General features: G+C 35.1%; 1 protein-coding gene across 7 annotated transcripts in view; it reads right to left on the bottom strand.

Annotated features, from left to right (window-relative positions):
- The window catches only part of KNDC1 (kinase non-catalytic C-lobe domain containing 1), a 62,758-nt gene that overhangs the window by 34,911 nt on the left and 5,469 nt on the right, over nucleotides 1-22,378 (bottom strand). For 5 of the 7 annotated variants that reach the window (XR_011810079.1, XR_003497971.3, XR_011810080.1 and 2 more), the window contains exons 3-6: nucleotides 19,816-19,874; nucleotides 6,269-6,415; nucleotides 4,483-4,600; nucleotides 3,097-4,106 (exon numbers count right to left, since the gene is read on the bottom strand). Coding sequence is in view for 2 of the 7 variants with exons in the window: in XM_027460149.3 (XP_027315950.3) it covers nucleotides 3,097-4,106; nucleotides 4,483-4,600; nucleotides 6,269-6,415; nucleotides 19,816-19,874 (1,334 nt within the window). In the remaining 5 variants the exon portion in view is untranslated. Of the gene's footprint in view, nucleotides 1-3,096; nucleotides 4,107-4,482; nucleotides 4,601-6,268; nucleotides 6,416-17,010; nucleotides 18,255-19,035; nucleotides 19,151-19,815; nucleotides 19,875-22,378 lie in introns of those variants that run through there. The other 2 variants (XR_011810082.1, XR_011810081.1) reach the window with 2 other exon arrangements.

Raw genomic sequence — 22,378 nt, forward strand, 5'->3', positions numbered from 1 at the left:
CAAAAAAAATTTTAAGGTATTCAGTACATTCTGGCAATGAGAATTGAAAGAGAACTTGAAAGTATAAAGAAAAATCAGGTGCAACTGCTTCATATAAGGAATAGCACAGCATGTTTTATTTTTGCAGTTGTTAGGAGGAAATATAGAGGTTGGTTTCAGAAGCCCGAGGAAAAAAATCTGTCTTCCAAAAGACAAAAAACCAAAAACATTAAAAACAAACAAGCAAACCAAAAAACACAGAACCAACCAAAGCAAAATAACCCAAAGCCTATGAGAACTTATAATAGAATCTTCCATAAAGTTCAATAGCTACTGAAAATAAATGACCCTCCCTCCACATCTCCTTCAGAAAACAAAGATTGCTGGGCTAGAAGCTCAGGTTTTCAGGGAACAGACAGCAATTTCATGATCATTTTGTTTGGTAAGAAATCTAGGTATTGCTCACAAATGTTGATTCCATCTAAACGGTGTTTTTCTTCCTACAGCAGTTAAAGAAAAACCTCTTTGATTACTTAAGAACCTGAACATCTGCTAGAATTGATTACCAAAAAAAAAAAAAGAAAAAAAAAAGAAAAGCACAAGTCTATAAACCCTTTCTTCTACTGAAAACACGGCTAATAAATCTCTAGTTTCTTTGACAACTGCCACTCTTCATTTTTGATTGTATGTTAATACGCTGCTTATTTGGTAACTGGAATAACGATTACCTTTTCTAATTTATTGTGATTGTCCCATGAGTTTGGTGGGAGCTGGATAACCTCACTTCTACTAAGGGCCTACATATTTGGAAGAATGAAGCTTTGTTAAGGCTGAAAGAAAATATTATTTTAAGCTAAAGACAAAATGTTTGAATTTCAGAAAAAGGGCAGACTATCCTGAAAACATGTTTCGGCTAATTTTGCTGTGTACCAGTCTGAACTCCTGCTGCAGGAAAAGCAAATAGGACATTTGTTACAGCTTTTAAATTCTGCAAGAAGTTTGTTGGGAAACTTTAATTTTGAGGAAGACTATTTTCTTGAAAGAATCTTCATGTACCTAGACTTAAATTGTTTTGGTAATCCACTCAGGACGGAATATGCACCTTTTTTCAACAGATTCCTCCCTCTCCCTACCCCCTCCCCACCCCCCCCAAAAAAAAAAAAAAAAAAGACCTTTATCAGTGCAGTCACTTTATGTTCTTAAGAGACTGCAGCTTATGCATCGTATCTTTCTATTTAACAAAGGCTGAAGTAAGACTACTACCACCTCATGGCAAGAGCCTGAAGCATTGGTCTGATAACCAGAATTACCTGAACAATCCTCTCCATGACAAATAACACACTAATTTGTAACAGAGTTCAGCATAAAAATATAAAAATAACCCTTTCAGAAAAGGAGACTTGCACATAAGGATGAAGGAATGCAAACATAGTTGTTTCTGTTACTTGAATACCAAGACAACTACATTTCTATATACTAATAAGGTTTTCTCACAAGAAGCCACTGACTGAAATTGCTATGACCCTTGTTAGAAATACAAGAACATCTGCAAAATAAAGCAGGTTCATGTAAAGCCAGAGAAACAAATGACATAGCAAAAGCAGAAGAATTTAGAGTGATTATATATCTGATTATAGATCTGATTATCCCTTCTGAATGGATGAAGGGACAGAGTCCAGACCTGGAAGGGAAAAAAAAAAAAAGATGAATCTGTAATAAATGGACTTTTTCCTAGAGTCTGAAGAAAAACCTACAGGATTTAATAACTAATAAACGACTCACAATGAGTAAGTCCCTCATAGAGCAAAACCATGCCATGTGGTACTTATCTATATTCACTATCTTCCTGCACTGATAATTTAATAAGTATATAGTTACTGAAGGGATAAACAGATGAAAGAAAAAAGGCAGAACAGTCTTCAGTGTTAGTTTTGTTTGTTTGTTTGTTTGCTGCGTTTTAAGGCTATGATGAACTAAGGGCTGTTTACACAGGTGGATGTTCAGTCCTATGTTACTGATTCAGTTGGGGTGTTCCAGTGAAAAGAGGGATTGATATGGATTGAAATCAACCCTAGATGCCGGATGCATGGGATGGCTGGAAGGCTGCCTATTAGGCATGAAGAACAGGGCTGAGCTGTCAGTAGAAAAACAGAAGAAAAAAAATATTCTTCACTTAAGTATAATTTCTGGAAATTAAATGGGTGAAATTTGTGCTGCTTATTTCTTCCAAGTCACAGCATGGCTGGAGAAGCATCAGCCATCCTTGCATTTCAACAACTCTGTCACAGGGGTCGTTCACATCTCTTTGAGTGTGGCACAAGAGAAAACCATCAAGTCAGAGACCAAACTTGTCCACCCTGAGAATCTGTAATTTGAACAAAGAGACCATGCTACACTATCACCAAAGTCTAGTCAACAAGTATCAGCTTTCCCTCTTCTTATTTGGCTACATATATAGGGGTGAAATGCTTTAGACAACATATCCATCATATTGTGCACATATTTGAATTCTGTAATGAAATATACATAACACACAAAGGCAGTCATTTAAGAGCACAGAATAGATACAATATATGTACATTTTTCAAAAGCCTAAATGCACACGTAGATTAAAAAAGTGGAATCTTCCCCTCCTGAAGCAGATGAGATATTGCCATTGATTACAGTGAGGTCAGGTTTACAGCCAGGAACTCTGCAATTTTTGTAAGCACCTGGGATGCCTACTGCATGATAGTGAACTTTATGCATTGACAGTAACATAAAAGGATTAAAAATCTACATATGCTTTGGTAATGTTTTCTGACATATGTAATTAGGTATTAATTATGCTACTCTGACACACTAGCGAGCATGTTCCAGTACCATTTGCATAAAAAAAATTAAACTGCAGTTTGATTTTTCAATAGCATAAATTTCACTGTAGCACTTCTAAAGAGGAAAAAAAGCATCATCATGTTTACAATGCTAACTTTTAAAGTGTGTAGACCAGCAAAATTTGATTTTCCAGGATGCTGAAGAGGGAAGGGGGAGCAGAAAGTGAACACATAGTATTTAAGTCATTTCATCTCCACATAAATGACTACAGCAACTATACAATGAAGACTTTATTTTTACTACCTGCTCATTACTTTTGATTTCTGACCCTCTGCCTTGATAAAGATTATCTTCATTATTGTTTGCGCTCATTGTACCGCTGCTTAATTCTGGAGACCTAATTAGGTTTGATCCATATCTGTTCCCACTGGGTTTTGTTGTCAACACTGAAGTCATCTTGTTGAAGTGTGATAACGAATTCTCATTTGACCCTTGAAAAGTTTCAGTACAGTCTTCCAATGCCACGTAATTGTCTAGCATTTTTGCTCCAGCAATTGATTGATTTGGACTTTTTAGCATGCCAGATGTAATGGGCATTTCAGAGGTAGTATCAGAACAGTCTTCTTTGTGATCAGATGAAATAAAACCTATCTTTTTACCTTTAATAAGCGACACGTGTTCTTCTAGATTCATGCCAGACACCTGTGTACACACACAAGGAGCTTCTAAATGAAGATCAGTAACCTGGTGATTCTTTGGTTCTATTATGTGCGGACTACTAAGTGAATTAAGATTTCCCTTTGAAAAAGCAATTTCATTGTTATTGTCTAGAGGTAGTGACTCATGTGTAAGCAAGTGATTTTTCCTAGCTAGAGTTCCATTGTTGGCTACAGATGTAAAAAAATGATTTGTTTCTGTAGGTTCAAGTGGTAGCTTTGGAAAGGTTTTAATTTTTCTCAAAGAACCTTTCTTAAAAATGCCATCTCTCTCCAGGTCAATAACACATGATTTTATATCCAAAGCAACACTAGCAAAGCTGTCAGTATATACTGCATGTTTGTCCTCTTCTTTGCCCTTTTTAACTTGAGTTGCAAGTTGAGAATGTTGAGTTTTCTCATTATCCAGATCAATTTGCACTTCCTTTAAACCACTGTCTCTGCCAGTCACCATAGTAACTACAGAAGAGTCCTTATGACAGGTAGCTGTCACATCTTCCACTGCAGACGAATCACCTATATTTTTCTCATTTGAGTATAATTTAGATCCCAAACTTCTCTGACACACTCTTCCCTTCCACATGTTATCACAGGCATCTAGATGCAAAAACAGATGCTTATATTAAATGTGTATTTAAACCTTCTAATCTTTCCTAGTACATGTATTGTTTTTTCAGCTACTACTGTTAAGTATATTCAGTTACAAAAATTACATTTATTCTAAAAAAAAAAATCATTATTTCTGGACACATTACTAAAGAACATTCTATACAGAGAGTCAAAATGACGTAAAATATATTTATTCAAAACACATTATGTTCATTAGGAGTTGTGCATTTCCTGCCCCCAGCCCCAATCCATAAATATTTAACAACAACTTTTTGATATCCAGAAAGGAACCTGTAACGGGAAAGGTATACATAGTATTTTCAGATATCACAGTCTAAAATTCTAAACTACATTTTAAGTTTACCTTGAGAAGCACTAAATGATTCAATTGAAAGAACCCTTCTTCCAACAGCAGACAGGCTTCGACAAATATTACTTGATGAAGCAATCTTCAGTTTTTCTTCACATAATGACAAAATACTCTAGAGAAAATTAGTGTTAAATACTTATTTAATAATGAATAGATATGTGAATTTTGAGTAAAGTGAATCATGTTAACTCGCACAGTACATCTGAAATTATAAGATGCTACACTGGAAGCCTTTCTTGCACAGTTCATTATACTGCACATTTCTATTATGCAGTTGAATTCATTTATCATTTTAACCATGGGCTATCATGAAATTATTTAATACAGTTCAAGTTCTAGCCTACAGTTAGAACACACTGAGAACAACTGATAAAAATTAATCATCTTAAATGTCACATTTCATGAATAATATATTGCAAACAAACTAGTATGGATTATTTTTAAGCGGCTAACGGTTCACTTGAGTCGAGCAGTATGATAAATATTTCTAATCACCAAAAATACATTAAAAGTAAGTTCTGAATTTGTTAAAAATTACAGAGAAACAAATATCTAGAAAGCATTACTCTGTTAGCAAAAGCAGTCATTATCAGATCACAAGAAGAAACGGCATTACATTAGTATCTCTAATCTGTACCTTGGCATCATTTAATGACATAAACACTGGTATCAGTCACAGTCTACAGACATTCACGTACATTTAACAGCTTGTCACTATGGGCAGGAAGTAGAAGAGAAGTCTTTCTAAATGCATCATACCTCTTCCTCATCAGCTATAACCAATGATGAGACCTTATACAGCTCTAAGGAGATCTAATGATGAGACCTTATACAGCTATAAGGCCCCTTAACCTGCTTCACTGCTCTTCTGCTGTTAAATGGAAGGAGAAAAACAACTGCTGGTTGTTTGACTGAGGAAGGACAGGAAAAAGTGAGACAGGTATCCAGCCATGCTCAAGCCTAGTGACATGCCTAGAAAACTCTATGGGTCAGCCCTTAAAATAGCTCCCACCACTCCATCTGCCCAAGAAAGAGTCCAGTGGAAAAGGAAGTTAAAAAGAACAGACAACTGCAAAGCAACCTTTATATGTACCCTAGGCCAGCCTTGATCCACTCCATTTTTGGTTAGTGTGAGTAGTCAGCAATAGCTTTCAGGGATTACAGACCAATTGCTACACAATCATAGCTTTCCTGACTATGATAAAAAAAAAAAAAAAAGTACACAAACAGAAATACAGCAGGCTACATGTTAGGAATGGTCTTCTGTCTGGGCAGCCCTCAACCAGGGAGTGAGGTATTATTTGCTTTACAGAAATGAACTTTTTTGTCGTTTTGCAGCATTCCTTCTTGCAAAGTATTCATTAGGGATGCTATACCATTTAAAATATTCTTTTCCTTCTGATATGGTAGTGTATATAATACTATTCTGAGGTAGAAAAACTGAAGCCAAGAAAAGTGACACTTGAACAATAGTTATACTCTGTTAGTTAAAAATTAATTGGGAAGAAAAATAGATAATGAAAAAATTTAGATCCACAAGTGCTGCACACAGTCGTCTTAAAATTGAAATCACCATAATCCATTTACATCTGATATGGAAGTTGTATTTCCACTAGATTAGCAAGAGAAAAAAGCTTCTGCTGAGTATGGGAAAGTTTCAGCTTTGCTGTAAAATCAGAACATATTATATATAAATAATGTGTCTATCAGCAACTACACATGTACAAGCTTATTTATTTATTTATTTATTAAGATTGAAAGCTATGGAAGGCTGTTTTACCTCAATATCTGGCCTATTTTCAGGATTCTCTTCTTGCATTTGTTCCAGTAGAGTATGCAGATCTTGCCCAAATTCAGATTCCGTCTCAGGTTCTACTATATATTCAATTGCTGCTTTCAGTGTTGTACCCAGAGAATAGATGTGTGCCTGCATTAAGTTTAAAAAAAGACATTGGATATGTTACCAATTATCTCTCCAATAGCGTTCTGAGAACACAAGGGGTATAGCTTACATTGCTTTCATTTTTAACTTACCAGGTAACAGCCTACTGATAAGGTAGTTTAGTTTAAAGGATCAAGAGGAACAAAACAGGGTTTCAGTACTGCTTTGGAGAATATGCTCATTACCAACATAAAGAAATAATACTGTGGTCCAGCTAGAACCTTTATTCTTCCTCACTAGGAACCAGTATTAAAATTGTTCAGCAGCTACATTTAAATATAAAATCGACCTCTGTGTGTGCCTGTGTCTGTAAGTAGTACTTAAATTTGAATCATTCTGGGAGACCAAAGTGGCATTTCTGTTAACAGGAAAAATGTTTTACAAGAAACTTCATATATAACTATTTTAAAAGCGCCATGAAGCATAAAGAAAGCAAGCAGAAATAACACAGCATGTTATTTAACAAATTTTAAGAAATACACTGACATTTTCAGGGTTAGCCAAAAGTTAAAGCAGATTAATGAGGGAGTTGTTCAAATCTCTCATGAACAGACAGGCATAGGAAATCAACTACCTCACGAGGAAGCCTGTTCCAGCATTTGATCATCCTCACAGTAAAAAAAAAAATAAATAAATAAATTAAAAAAAAATCTTAATGTCCAATCTGAATCTTCCCTGGTGCAGCTTTGTGCCATTCCCATGTCTCCTATCATCAGTTCCCAGATAGGAGAGACCAGCACCTCCCTCTGCAGTTCCCCTCCTCAGGAAGCAGTTAAGTCACCTCAGAGCCATCTTTTCTCCAGACTAGACAACCCAGGTGTCCTTAGCCTGTCCTTGTAGGACATGCTTTCCAGCCCTTCTTCCAGATTTGTTACCTTCCTCTGGATGCCTTCAAGTAACTGAAAATACTTTCTTTATATTGCGCACAATAGTGCACACAATAATCTAGGTGAGGTTGTACCAACACTAAATATAGCAGCAGAAACACCTTGTTTGACCAGCTGGCTATGTTGTGTTTAATGCATCCTAAAATGCCATTTGTCTTCTTGGCTGCCAGGGCACACTGCTGACTCATGTTGAGCCTGCTGTCAACCAGCACCCCCAGATCCCTTTCTGCTGAGCTGTTCTCTACCACCTTGTCTTCCAGACCTGTGTCCAGAAATTCACATCAGACGTGTTATAAAAAGAACAAAGAGGAATAGATATGCTGTTTCAATATATAGCATTATTCATATAAAAACAGCATCCCGTTTTACTTTTATTAAGGTATTCATGAGCTAAAGAAGTTTTCCAACTTTAAAGTTAAGCCTGGTATCTAAAGTGAATCAATGAGAAAATGAGTTTGTGATCATCCACTAGGTGGGGTGTTCCACAAGTTTATGCATCAAATCTGCTGCTTCCACTTACCACACTGTTTAAGAAGAAAATTTTGCTTTCTGAGAAAGAAGCACAAGACGATACATGCAATAAATAAAGCAAATACAAGTAAAAAATATTTAATGATCAATAGGAGTGACTATTCTCAGCGAAAAAAAAATATCTCACAGTCTAAACATTTTTAGTGTTTAGAAACGTTGAAAATGAATACAAATGGGCAGCAAACAACTTCCCTTCTCCTGGAAGACAACAAAAGTAAGCACTATATTAGAAGTGATGAATTTTAATTATTCAAGAATGGTGTCGTGCCACTTAACACTGCCAAGTGCGTGCCAAGTGAAGGTTTCTTCCTTCATTGAGGGGTTGGGGGATCAGGGGAGAAGTCTTCAACCCTGCTAAGGGGAATTCTTTATGAATTATAGAAACTTATGTTATGGGGTAAGAATACTACATTTCCAGAAGCTGATAACTAAAATGCATTTCAAGAAGAATCCAAAAGGAAGACAGACAAACAACAACAAAACACCAAACACACACCTCTCTTCACAATTCCTAAAGAGACTTTCAAGCTAAAAACTGTGTCTGACTTGTATCAGAAAATACCTGGGCCATACTGGGAAGACCGCACTACTCTATCAACTTGAAAAAGTGTGAAGAAAGGGAAGAAGTTATATTAGAAAATCAGTTCTCCAGATCTGGTTGTAGGGTGTACACTTAGCTCCAAGTAACAAAAATCATATATAAAACCATCACTGTACACATTAATGGGAAAGTCATTGTGGAAATAATTTACACGTAAAGCAAAATGGCAACAGAAAGAAGAGTCACAGATATGATTTGAGGTCCTGAAAATCTTCTCAGCAACAGGCTAAGGGAGCTCGTATGTTAGAAAAGATTTGATGGTGATAATCATACATGTGGCTTCATATAGTTTGAGTAGTAGGTGTATTCTAATACCAGAGTGTTTTCTGAGACAAAGGTGTAGCAAGACTCAAAAGTAATAAAACAACGACAAAAAAAAAGATAAAAAATCAAAAAGGTAAAGATGCTACATATGTAAATAAAATCTTCAGGCTCAAGGTGAGGACATCTGGCATCATGTTAAAATTTTATATTATGAGTGAACTACATTCAAAAAGGCTTCTGTCAATTCCAAACAAAAGATATTTAGCTTGCTACATGCTATTTTATGACCACTACCGGAAGTGAACTCAGAATAATAATGATCCATTCTCATTTTAAAAATCTGCAAATCAAAAGATCACGAGAGGAAGAAAAAGCTCCAAGCCTACACACAGAGTGTGACAGAAGCCTGTTGTATTACTGCTTGGCAGAACTCAAGAGCTAAGCTTCTATAGGAACTCAGACTTGCAGACAAACAATGCAGAAAAAAAGCTGACAAAAGAGCTTTTGAATAGCAACTACATGAGCATTTAGGATATTGTAATTATGAATAATGTCCATTCATATTTTGTATTGAAATTTCACTGAATTCAGAAATTTAGGTCATCAACAGAGAAAGAAAGACCATAATAGAATTGATGCTTGCTGTAAAATATTTTTGACTAAATGATAAGCTACAGGAAAATAATAAAACAATTCTTGGTTTTGACATTGATATATGACCCTTACTTTACCTTGCACCATTTTTATTTTTATTTTTTTCCATTTTATTGAGATTGCTGTCACAGTTCAAATCATTTAAGGGTTCCATAAGTGAAAGCTTCAGTGTTGTTATAAATCTCAAAGTCTTACAAACAAATTCAAGCTAATGCTTAACAAAATTACTGCTAGGAGAAAGCATCTCATATTTACTTATGTCTTTTTCAATATGCCAACTCACTCTAAAACATCTTTTATGCAAAAGTAAGTCAGACAGTAATATTCCTCAACAACAAAATTAAAGGGAAATGGGCCTATTATATTTTTAATACTTCTCTTCATTACAAAACTCTTTTCTGCATAAACTGTAATTACTGGAAAGTGCAGTGTTTAATATTAGCATTTTGTTCGTTTAGCACTTTGGATGTGCAGATAATTAGTCTGCAGAATGTCCTAGAAGTGCTAAACCAGTATACTACTCACAAAACATATACTCAATCTTGAATTGGCAGCAAATGCTGGAAAAATAATATTTTAAATCGATGCTATACTTGCAATTTATCCCTTTTAACTTAGTTCCTACCTAGTCTTACCTGAAAAAGTTCTTCTGCAAAAGATTTCAGAAAACTGGACAACAAAATGCAATCACAGGCCAGATTCTTCTCAAATAAACGGCTCACAAACTGAGATTAGCATTTATTCCACGTCTCAAATTGCCTTTTTATTGACCTAACAACTAAACACCTTCATGTTTTAATATGTTATTAAGCAAATGTCAGGTAATCAGTTTATGCTGCAAAAACACAAGACTTTGCTGATGCAATCATCTAAAAAGCAATGCTACAACTTGAGGAGAAATGATCCAATCAAAATCTAAATGCACTTATCACATACTATGACTGAATTTATTAGTTTTTTTTTTTTTTTTTTTTTTTTTTTTTTTTTTTACTAAATTTTACTATGCTTTTACTTCTTGTTTCCTCTAGTTATGCCATTCATTTTGAACTGAGGAAACCTTATTTAGTACATCACCCTAATCTCACTGTTTTGTAGTTGAGGACTTCTTTTCTGTTACAGTTCAGAAAAAGACATTTCCTCCATAAATTTGTCTAAGCTTTATCCACACACAGTAATTTTGCAACCTGGTTTAACTGTGAAAATTTTTGAAAATACAAAGAAGTAATTCCTCATGTTTAGTTTTAAATCTACCTACGTTCATCTCAAAAATGAAAAAATGAGAGGCAACAATGAGGGCTGGCAAATAATCCATGTCTGCTGAGGTGGAAGATTTCGCAGATTTCTAGCATAAAACTCTCCCTCAGGGAATCCTCTTCCAGGCTTAAGAATATTACCATAAGTAATTACTTCTTTTATGAATGCTGTTTTACCATCTGGTCTTGGAAATTTATTTTACTGCTAGTTTCATCAATATGGTCAGTAGTCTATTCAATTGAAACTCTGATTTAAGCAAAAGTTTTGATAGTTCACTATGAAGAAAAATTGCAGTTGGAACCTTTCTTTGAATCATTATTTTACACCTTTGTCCATCTGCTGACTTACAGACTCTATGCAGCTTCTTGTGTTTAATAGGTTCTTTTTTTGGTTTTTTTTTTAAGACTTCTGTTCAATTTTATTTTTTGGCCCACCTTGTTCCATTTTCTTCTCCTTTAGCTTACCAGAGTTTACAGTTCTTGCTAATTTTTTTTTAGGACTTTAAGGATTTTTAAAGTATAGTTTTTGACTTGCTTCTAATCACCTCCTTAGGTTGCAATATACAAGTCACTTTTCAGGTCTCTTGAGGTCTTCTTTGATAGGAGATTTTTTTATTTTTTAAAAGCATAATACTATAAGCTTACAGTAGTCTCCATGTTATCTGCAAGCATGTTATTTTAAAAGCTGTTTTGGTTTTCTATATGACTATATAAAACAGGTGACTGTTGTCCACAGACCAAGCTTCCAGTATCTATAGCAGTGATGGGTTTGAAAAATAATACTGTCAGTCCAGAACTACACTCAGAGAAAATATAAACTTTTCAACTGGACCACAAAGTTTCAAGAGGCTGCTACTCTAGCTACTGTAGTGAAGACTGAGATATACCTTGAGCTACTGTCAGTGACTGTTACAAACATCCATTTCACTTTAAGAAGTCACACTAAGATAAATGAACAAAGACAGGAGCTGACAGATCTACATTCATGGCTACATTCATGAAATTTCTCTTGTATTTGCAGGGTGATGATGCAAATTAAGAACATGTTTCTTATGCTTCCATCCCAGCTTCAGCCTCCTTTAATCACAAAGACCAGCACCCTAACCCTGATGAATAGCACTTCAATTGGCTGCTTTCCTGCAGGACTGTGGAAGTGTAATAATAACAGGCAAGAGAACGCATTACAGTAAAGCTTTGGAGACCCGAGAGGTTATATAGCAAAAGCAAAAGCTATAAACATTTATCTTTAAAGCTTAAGAAATCTCATTGTTTAAGAAACTCCTTTTGAAATTCTGAGTTTCACATATCACAGTTCTCCTTGTGATTTATCAGCCATTAACCTCTTTACTTTTAAGTTACCTGCCATAGGTAATTCATTTGTCATTTTACCAAACTAACACAATTTATTCCCTGTAGGCACAGAAACAAGAAAACCTGGGAAATTGTTATATGCATGCTGAGCAGACTACTTCCATCTTCTCTCAACTGCAAAAATACAAGATTTATTTTCATTGTATGGCAATGTCATTTGTAGTTATTGAAGTTTTGTTTAAACAATTATATTGTTTTTTTCTTAAACTTAAGAGAAACTGCTTACTGGTAAAATCTGTCACCAAGATGAGTAATCCATTCACACAACACCCTATCATGGTATGCTTATTTCACATTTTGGATCTAAATAACTGAAGGAGGATACCTCACTATAAGCCAATAAACTTGAATAATCCCCCAAGTTCCCGTATCACGCCATGAACTGACACCAGGATTCTGGCACAAAGTAGTTGTCGCTGTACAGTAACCAGTTTGTTGTTCTTTTAAGTAATAATCTGAACAGATTCTTCCTAATTTTCTAGGAGGAATAAAGGTCTTTAATGAACTGCAGATGCAAAGAACTGGCCAAACACTTCTGAACTTACCATACCACATAGTATCTTGGGAGACAACATTCAAAGAGCATCACTGCCTCTGATCTCAGACCTTGTTTTTTCCCTTAAAACATGGATTTTCACACAAGAGTTGTAGGTGACAGAAATGGCAAATGAGTAGGTAGCACTCATAGTATATCAGGAAAGTAAACAGAGGAGGATAAACAGGGAGGTTTTTTTTGTTGAAGTTTCATAAGGGAATGTTTTCTGCAGAATTAAACCTTGCTCTTTCTTGTCTATTAGACAAGATGTATAGAACTGATGTAAATTATGATATGACTTGAACTGTACAGCCTGCACACACACAAAGAAATTTACATTGGAAGTGTAACACATACACTACACTCACAGGCTTCTTCCAAAATGACAAACTGATTAAATCAGCACCCCTAAATAAAGTGGCAACACCTGTTGCCTAATGACAACATATTGAGAGAAAGGAGCACCTGACTTTAGTAACTTGGTGAAAGGGCTCGGATGTTCAAGAATCCTGAAGCAAATATATACTAACAGGTTTAAACAAAACCTGCTCCAGTGGTCACCTGAGAAAGTCTAAGCCACTCACAATGGTCTTCCCAGGAGACAAGATCCTTAACTTTAAATGTATGTTCATTCTCAGTTGCTCTTTGAAATGCTGTAATTAACGAAAATGATGTGTAGGTGGAAACCTTTTGTCATAATCCTGAAGGCTCTGTTAACTAAATCTAAAGTAGCCTAATGAGATAACTATGACCATTCAACTCATAGTGAAGACTGAAATAGTCTCAAAATTTCATCTGGAGATTATGAAACAATCTCTTCTGCCATCTAATTCTAAATCAACCAGTTTCTGAACTTTTCAGGAAGAAGGTATTTACAAATGTTCTGGTGAAGTGACACATATACAAACAGTTAAAAAAAAAAATCATATTCCCTGGAACAATAACAAATATTTAGTCTCCAGACACTAGCAATTATCATGGATCTTTGTTTATGACCCAAATAACCATGTAAAACTGACATAGAATTCATGTGAGACATATTTTGACATCAAGTAATGACGAGGAATATTTTTGTAGGTCTTGTTGTCTTTAAGGACTCAGGCTTATACCTCAAAATGATTATAAAAGTGTGTTAAAGAGTAAATTATGGAAATAAGTGGTAAGTGCAATAGAAAGTTAAGTTATTGCTGATCGTAAGGACATATAATGAGGTCTCCCCTGAGTCTTCTCTTACAGATAGATTAGCTTTAATAATGCCCACTTATAAGAACCTAATAAAGAAGAAACAAAGTACTGCTCATTTTCATTGAGCAGGGTATTTATACACTCCATTATTTTTCTTCTGAGGAAATTTTTCTGCCTATGAGACAGACTTCTCCTGATGAAAATAGAAGTCTAAAAAGTTGCATTTCAGATTTAGAGACAATAGGCTCAAAAAACCTGTTAGAGAAGACTGATATGACAATTTTGCAAGCTCAACTTCAAAACTAACCAACTAGCTGTATATTTTTTGGGGGTAATCAAGTTATACATTTTAAGGGATTCTATATATAACACTAACAAAAAAAGACACCTGTAAAAAAAAAAAATCCTGTTGGTCTCATATTCCTTCTTTTGGTTAGCTCTTTGTGTAAAGCAACTAAAGGGTAATATTTGTTCATCATAAAGTTCCTGACTTTTCCTCAATTGGGCCAATGATGCAAAAGCAAGAGCAGGAAGATTTCATTTCCTCTTCTATAGCACAGCAGAAGCCCAGATAACCAAATAAAAGTAATTTATTTTTGTCACTGAAGGAAAAGACAGTTTTAAATAACATTCAGAAAAGAGAATGGTTTAGACTACAGGAAGAGAAAAGTTACCATTTGCTGATGAGAAGCCTTTCTGCTGTTACGAAGAATTAGTCTCCAAAGGAGGCTACATGAGATTAAAGGAAGTAGAACGCAATAAAAAGTGCACAAGCTGTTTCAAAAGACTTATTTCCCCATCAGATAAAAACAAAACCAAAAAACCCTCCAGAAGAATAGGTAAAAAGTCTTTTTTTTTCCTCCCCTCCCAGAGCTAAAGAAAGAACAGAACGTAGCGATAATCTCATAGCATTCAAAGCCACTGCTTTAAAAGGCCAGGGAAGTGGCAAAAGCAAGACTTCCTTTATACCTTCTGCTGTTCTGATTTGTTGGAAAGAATGCTTTATAATTTAGAGAAGGACCAACAGCTGAGACCTGAGCAGTAATGATCAGCTATTGAGAAATACTACAGTACCAAACCGTCAGCTCAGTTTTCTTTAGTTGGACCGATATATATACCCTGAACCTTATTTTATCTACTCCCTAGACCAGTAGGTTTCATTAGGCATTTGAACCATGAGTTTATATGCTTACAAGAATATTTATACAGTATATAACAATCCAACTGCCTTTTCGCATTTCATAGGAATAAGACACATTAATCTTAACTATTTACTTTTCAAAACCAAATCAAAATACTTAGTTTATTTTTCCTATTTGAATTAGTTGTACCAGTTTGCATAGAACTGGCTTTTGTTTAGTTTTAAGGTTGTTGAAACACTCAAAGGCTTTTCTTTTTTTTGACTAAATCACCTATAATCCACTGAGAACTGCAAGTCAACAGCTGTCAGATTCTAGCAGAGCCTGGCAGTGTTCAGCCTTTTCTAGTTCTGATTCTCTCCCAGCTGAGAGATCAGCATGCCCCACTTCTGCTATGATAGCAGAAAGCAAGAAGTTCTAGATGAGAAAACAGAACTGTGAACTTCACTTTCTTCCCATTCTCTATCCCATATTTCCCCATTCCCCCTTCAAGGCAGTATTCAACCCCATATCATTTTGTCAGTTCTTTCATCCCTGAAAAACTTTAATCCTGCTGCACACTGAGTTTTCAGAACTACTGTATTTTATCACCTCTAAATAATGGAAGAAGTCATTAAATAGGAGCATTATCCAGTCTGCTTTAGATATAAAAAAGACAGATGACTGAAAATTCACTGATTTCTGATAGAGGTTCCCTAGAACAAGCAAAATTGAATAGCCATATTATTAAAAAGATTATAAATGCAAGTTCACACATGGCAGACATTAGTCCTTCATCTCACTGAAAACTCATGTCTTAGAAATGTGGGGTTCTGCATCAATGAACCTCTGTGTCAGACTCAATGGCAGTTTTGTGATACAGACAATTAGCTATTTGAAACTGGTTTGAGACAGCCAATGTTTTTAACCTGAGGCAAACTTCTATTGTAGTGATAGTGATGGAACTAAGGCTATTAATGAACTCACCAATATTTAACTATTCCTGTTGTGCCTCCCATTGGTCAAACTTCACAAGTCTAACACTGTACTGCCCAGGGCGCAAAAAAAAAAAAAGAAAACCAAACCATTTTCATTACAAAAAGTTTGATTAAAGAAAAGGCTTTTCTATTTAGGAATCAAGACTCTGTATCAGTTTATACTGAAGCTGAATCATTTGCTAAGCAAAGAATATTGCCAATTTCAAAAGAAACCTCAAATATGTATTTTTGCATCTCAGTCTCTGTGCTTTTTTTAAAAAAAAAAAAAAGCTCACTTTATACTGCTCTCTGCAACACACTAGTAGAGCATTACGTAATGTGAGGCTAGCCCTTTATACTCAGATGTTTATTTCTAGCTGACTTAGCTCAAGGTTCAGTGAAAACAAAAAAAGCAGTCAGTATTTGCTATAGCAAATTAGAGGAGAAGCAGAAAACAGATCTTTACATCTGTGCAGTCAGATAATAGCTTCAGTCACCAGAAGATTTTTACCAAACCCAACCACACCGCATACCTGCATATGCATTAGTAATAAAAATGAAAAATATACTAAAATGTACTGTAGAGAAATCTACCTCTTCTTGGAGTTACAGTATGGACTGTAACTCTAAAGTTTATCTCCTAGGAAATGAAGAACCATTTATCTCATTTGTCCTCCTATTTCCCTCCCTCTTTGCATCACCAACCCTTAACAGCACAGTTACCGGGGCACAACTGTAATAGCAACAGTATGTAAGGTTATAGCACAGTTAGAGGAAAATAATTAAAATGAACTTAACATCGTTCTCTCTAAACAGTCGTTTTTGGTGTCAGGTGTAGAATAGACAAGTCCTTGAAAAGCTAGTTTTTTTACCTTCCTACTATTAAGTTGGTGTTATTATCCCCCCTTGACAAACACAGAGCAGGTCAGGAAAAAAGTGCAAGTCTAAAACAAACCATGTGAAATTAATCACTTTTCAGTCCTGTGCATTGGCCTGTGGACCAAGCTTTAGATCTCTTGTTATTCAAAATTCTCACAAGAAACTGAAATTTTTAATTGTGTTGTTTCAGGCACTAGGACAGCAATGCATTTCGTTTCCTGTGTGTGCTTATGAGTACCAGCTAAGTTTAGTAACTAATTAGACTGGAGTCACAATTCCATTAGAGGTCTGGATCAGTAATTCACAAAGGAGGAAACAAAACATCTCTTGTTGAAAAAACTGTAGCTTTATTTAAAAGATTTGAAGAGTTTGAAGAGGAAGAAGTCATCCAGTAGCTATACAAACCTCACTGTACACTTCCATTTTTTAACCCACAAAATAGGTCATGCTCAAATCAAGTAAAACCTCTGGCTAACAAGTATTTTAAATCTGTTGAGCTTTTGACACCAGAGTAACAGCTGTCACAGACCACAATGAAAATAATTAGTAGTTCCAATACTCATTTCTTCTCTTTATATTGAAATTTAATAGTTTCAATATAAACACTACTTTCCATTGGTCTCAACAAAGCATACCAAACAGCTGCAGAAACGATCCTTCAACAAAGTACAACTAAGCAAGGTAATTACCAAGGAAGGAGCAAGCAGTAACACAAGATTTCATGCCTCTATAAGAAATCCAGCTTATTGGTATAGTGCAAAGAATCTTATAATACCATGAAAGCAACAATGCCTAGAGTTTCCTCACAGAGGTGCATTTAGACATCAGAGGTATTCCACTATTGCATAATAGAAGGTGAGGGGACAGGCAAAAGTATAAATACCTTTGAAAAACAGAAGAACTTGAAGTATTAGCAGCAAGAAAAAAATAACTTGGAAAGACTACAATATTTTACAGTATTGTAGAACTAGTGACAAAAGGATTAACCTACTGCAGGTCTTAGAAGCTGCAACAGCAAGTTGAAGTCAGTGTGGATCCCTGGCAAAATCTGATCAAGCACTTATATAAGTGAACCAAAATCTACAAGCAGCAGGAAGTAAAGCTTTGAAACTTCCATGAATGCTCAGAATCCCTCAGCTGTCTGACAAGAGGCACACAAATTCCAGAGTAAAACAATACACCTCCTGCCTCAAAGGGAAAAGCACTGGCTTTTCAGTCTTGTGCATTGCACTAGCTTGGTCAATGGAAAACAGCTGAGGCAACAGGACAGTCCTGTAGCACTGGTCTTCTGCTTTGCAAGGCTCCTCAACTTGCTGAAGAAATACGGGAAGTGGACAGAAATCAGCGTACCCAGCCCTTATCTCATTTCACAACAGACAAGAACAGGTTGTCACTGCTCCTCTTCCATTTAAATATATACCTTCAGGTACTTTCATCAACCTTTGCAAAGAAAGCAAGAGTCAATGTTCAGAGCCACTCCTGACTCAAAACTGCCTTCCTTGACTGTGTAATTGTTGTTTGTGCTGTGTTGGTATTAGGATTCAATGAAGCTTAACAGGCTTGTACGAACTGCCATAAGAGAAAATTTTAAAAATAAAAAATGAACCTGTATGCAGATGAGTTTTGCCCAAGAGGAATACAATGGCCTTGTATATCAGACAGAACTAAAGTTTCATGTGATTTTGTATTCCTACAGTCTTCCCAAATTCCCATTTCACTTTGTCCTTAGCCTTAGAATCTATTTCAGTGCATCTATTTGCTACATGCAATATCAGAGGTTCAGCAACTCCTAGATGCAGAGAAAGGGGGGAAAAAAATGCAAGTTTTCCAGAGGAGTAAATAACTCCACAAATCTTTTAAGTGTCTTTGTCTTGAGTCTTAGAGACTCATTGAGGGACAAAGCATGGAGAACATATTTTCCCCAGAAGCTTTTAACTGCAGCTTCAGATGTATAACAAAAGCAAAGAAACAAAGAAATAGTCACCTTTGGGTCACTTTAGAACTTGCTTTTCTCAAACACATCTGCATATGACGACTACTGCGTTTTTTATGTTTACATAAAATGCCAGTTCCCTCCTAAAAACCCTCCCTGACCAACTCCCTAGCCCCAAGAAAAAAACAAAACAAAACACACCAGCTTGGGAATGGGGCAGGAAATTGAGTGAAAAAAAAATTCAAATTCAAAATTTGATAGATGACCTATATAACTACATTAACAGCAACAGGAAAAATGTCACATCCCTGAACTTCAAAGACTTTGCTACTTCATATTCTGATTTTATTTCTCTTCTCCTCCGCCTTATCATTCCCATCATACTTGCAGTGCTATACAATTCCAAGGTTCACTTACCCTTTTTCCCCTTAGGCAACACAGAGGATTATAAAAATGACTATGAAGAAGAAAATTATGAAAAGTAGAAGGTTTTTGTGTTGAACAATGAAGATGCAGACTAAATTCTTCTATACTGTGAATGACAATAATTCAAATGCTTTAATTAGCACCATGTTCTATCTAAAAATACATGCCACAAAAAATAATGTATTAAAAAAGCATAGATACTAAGCAAGTAAGCACTCTTGCAGTATGCAATGAGGTGGTTGACTTGGGAGGCTAATGAATTAGTATAAACAATTTAAATCTAATTTAATTTAACAATGTAGAGCATTTGTGCATTACGAAGCAACAGATAGTCATTTGTTTCTTCATTAAATCAAAGATAATACTGCTGATTACCCTTCCATGAATTATTTTACTGAAGAGGATAGGAAATAAATTTTATATTTAATCATAAAAGTTCATGGCTAGTCCCCAAACAAGCAAATATAACCAGTGAAGGATACCAGTGAACGTAATATAAACCAGCTGTGGTTTAAGACATGTTATACAGTCAAAATAGCTTCTCAGACTTTAACAGTCAGTGAACAAAATATTAATTTTCTGTAAAAACACTTAAGTTTATTTTTTATTTCTATAAAACACACACCATGTTCCTAAAACAGCACAATTCATAATCTTTAAATGTGTTAGGATTGTACATTGAGAATGCATTTGGTACTATTTGAGCATTTGGTACTATGGAAATATTAAAGATGATCGAACCCCACTATTTACAGAAACTTATGAACTTGCCTCAAAAGTGTTACCGGTGATATCAAATTCTGGTGGAACAAAGGCACCCTCTGGATCATCTTTGAAAGGAAAAGGAAATGTATTAGATTAGAAATTAATAGTTGTATTAAAAAAAAACTTGCATTATTAGCATATAAGGCACATTCTTATCTGATATGAAAAACTGTATTTAGCAGTATTTTGGTTCACTCATATCTGATCTATAAAGAACTTGTCATTCATGTTTCTAGTACCATAAGTAAACTAAAATGCCATTTTCAAACTGTCCGTCAGAAGACACTATTTCCCAAAGGAATACATTTACCAAACCTAACCACTTCTTACATGTCTTCAAACCTTTATGCTTGGACCAAGTTACCAGCTTGTGTGGCTCAGCTGTGGCGTGTGTTAATTACATTAACAGTTGGAGGAAATACATCCCCCATTTGTGTGCTGCCTAGCAGAGAACTGAGCTACTGCAGCAGTCACTACTGACTGAAGAGACGGAAGAAACTTCCTAAGAGAAACTGATGTTACATGCATGCTTGGATGCGGCAGCAATGTCCACACACTATGTGGACATTGCATGAACCCAGTCAAAAACACTAAAGGATTAAAAAAGTGTCTGACTGAAAACAACTTTATGTCTGTATTTTAGAAGTAAAATGCAAAACTCACATTGTGAATACAGTAAGCTCAGAAATATGCTAGAAGACTTGTTTTACATATTTATATATTACAGCTACCTTCTACCCCTTCTTTCTAGAGAACAGTTTAAAGGCTGTACAACTGTATAGTTTTTAATCACCAGTAAAGCTCACCATATTCTTTTATAATAAAGTTTAAAACAGAGATTTGCTTGATTTGAACAGACAAGAAGATATCAGAGCTATTGGATGTTTGTCACTTTCCTTAGCGCCACAGAACCTGCAGGAAGCAGAACTTTGCAAAAGCAAAGGTGACAGGCTGCTCATTTTTTTGTGCTGGCAAGCAAGTCCAGAGGTTATCATTTTCTTCTGGAAAATGAAATGCATAAGCAGCAACTATGAGGAAGCAAAAAAGACAACTTCCAGAAGGGCCTATCTAGCAAACTGTAATCGTAACAATATTTGAGGGAAAGGGGAAGAGAAAAACCCAAGGGCACAGGGGAGGATGAAAATAGAATATACACAAGTTTTTGCATTTCTAGGAAAAACACAACTTTATTTAAACAGAACTAATGAAAAGTCATTAGAGACTAACATGACTTCAGAGAACAAAATTTTTGTATGTCATTTGCTTTGCATAGGAATTCTCATTATTATATTCTCACATATTTTAAATACTTGAATAGGGCAAATTCCTGGATCAATTGTTTGCCAGCTATTCAATTGAACTAAAACATTTATGAAGGAAGTAATTTTTTTCCTCCTTTCTAAGCTGCAAACAAAAAAATCTTAGATTAGGGTGTTTTTCACCCATTAAATTTACCCCCTTCAACAAGTTTTTTTTTTTTTTTTTAATGTCCTTATGAATACAAAGCTTACCCCTCCACCAAATTTCAAGTTATGATGACCTCTTTAAACCAAAGGAAATTAATTCCATGCTACCCTTTTAATGTAGAACTAAAAGTTCAAATATATTTGAGTAATCTAACTGCAACACAAATACCACAATAATAATGAAAAAAATCTTTATATTTATGAACAGTATTTGTTACATGCTTACTTGAAATACAATATTTAACTCTAAAGAACATAACTAATATTCATGTTGCAAAATTATCTTTTTTCTAATGTGATCTAGTTTTTTTATGAAAAGAATGAACACTTAGATTTCAAAATAAGTTAGATTAAAGAAAACATAACAAATACCTGAATAGAGTATGTATGGTCTAAAACAGTTCTTCTACATGCAAGCTGGCATAATTTAAAAAAGACTACAAAATAAGAGCTTTTTTGTTTGTTTCACAACATTCCTAGCAGGCTCAAGACAAAGATGCTTGAGATGCGTCACGTGAAATTTGAAAAACAATATGGGCTTTTTTTTTTTTGGTCTACACTGAAATCAGAAGCCATGTTTTGAAGCCTTCCTCCCTCCTCCCTTAATTAATCTCTTACCATACCTGAAGATCTTACATGCTACTGCATAATGGTATTTAACACTTCAAAATCATTCTCCAGTCACTCACTAACCTTGTTGAATTTAAAATCACAACTCAAAAATATTCAAGAGAATTTTCCTTTCTAGCAGCAAACATCACTAAAATTCCCCATCCTCTATGGCCACAACCATCAAGCTACAGTGTCAGATTTTTCTGGAAATACAACACAACCATAAAATGAAAAGAACTAAAAGAGGCAAAACCAAGAATGTGCTTTGCAAAAGTAAAGACATGGGCACCTAGATACAGCAACACATAACCTGTGTTCAAAATGGAAATACTGGATAAATCTTTTAAAATAACTGGGAAGAGTCTTCTAATCAAGCTCATAAAAGCCTATCAATCACAAAACTAAGCATATAATTTCATACTATATTAACCCATTTAAAGTTTTTTTTTCTTTAATTACAAGTCTGAAGAATAAAATATAATGCTTTCCTA

Source organism: Anas platyrhynchos, chromosome 6 (assembly GCF_047663525.1).
Source record: "Anas platyrhynchos isolate ZD024472 breed Pekin duck chromosome 6, IASCAAS_PekinDuck_T2T, whole genome shotgun sequence".
NCBI classification, from domain to species: domain Eukaryota; kingdom Metazoa; phylum Chordata; class Aves; order Anseriformes; family Anatidae; genus Anas; species Anas platyrhynchos.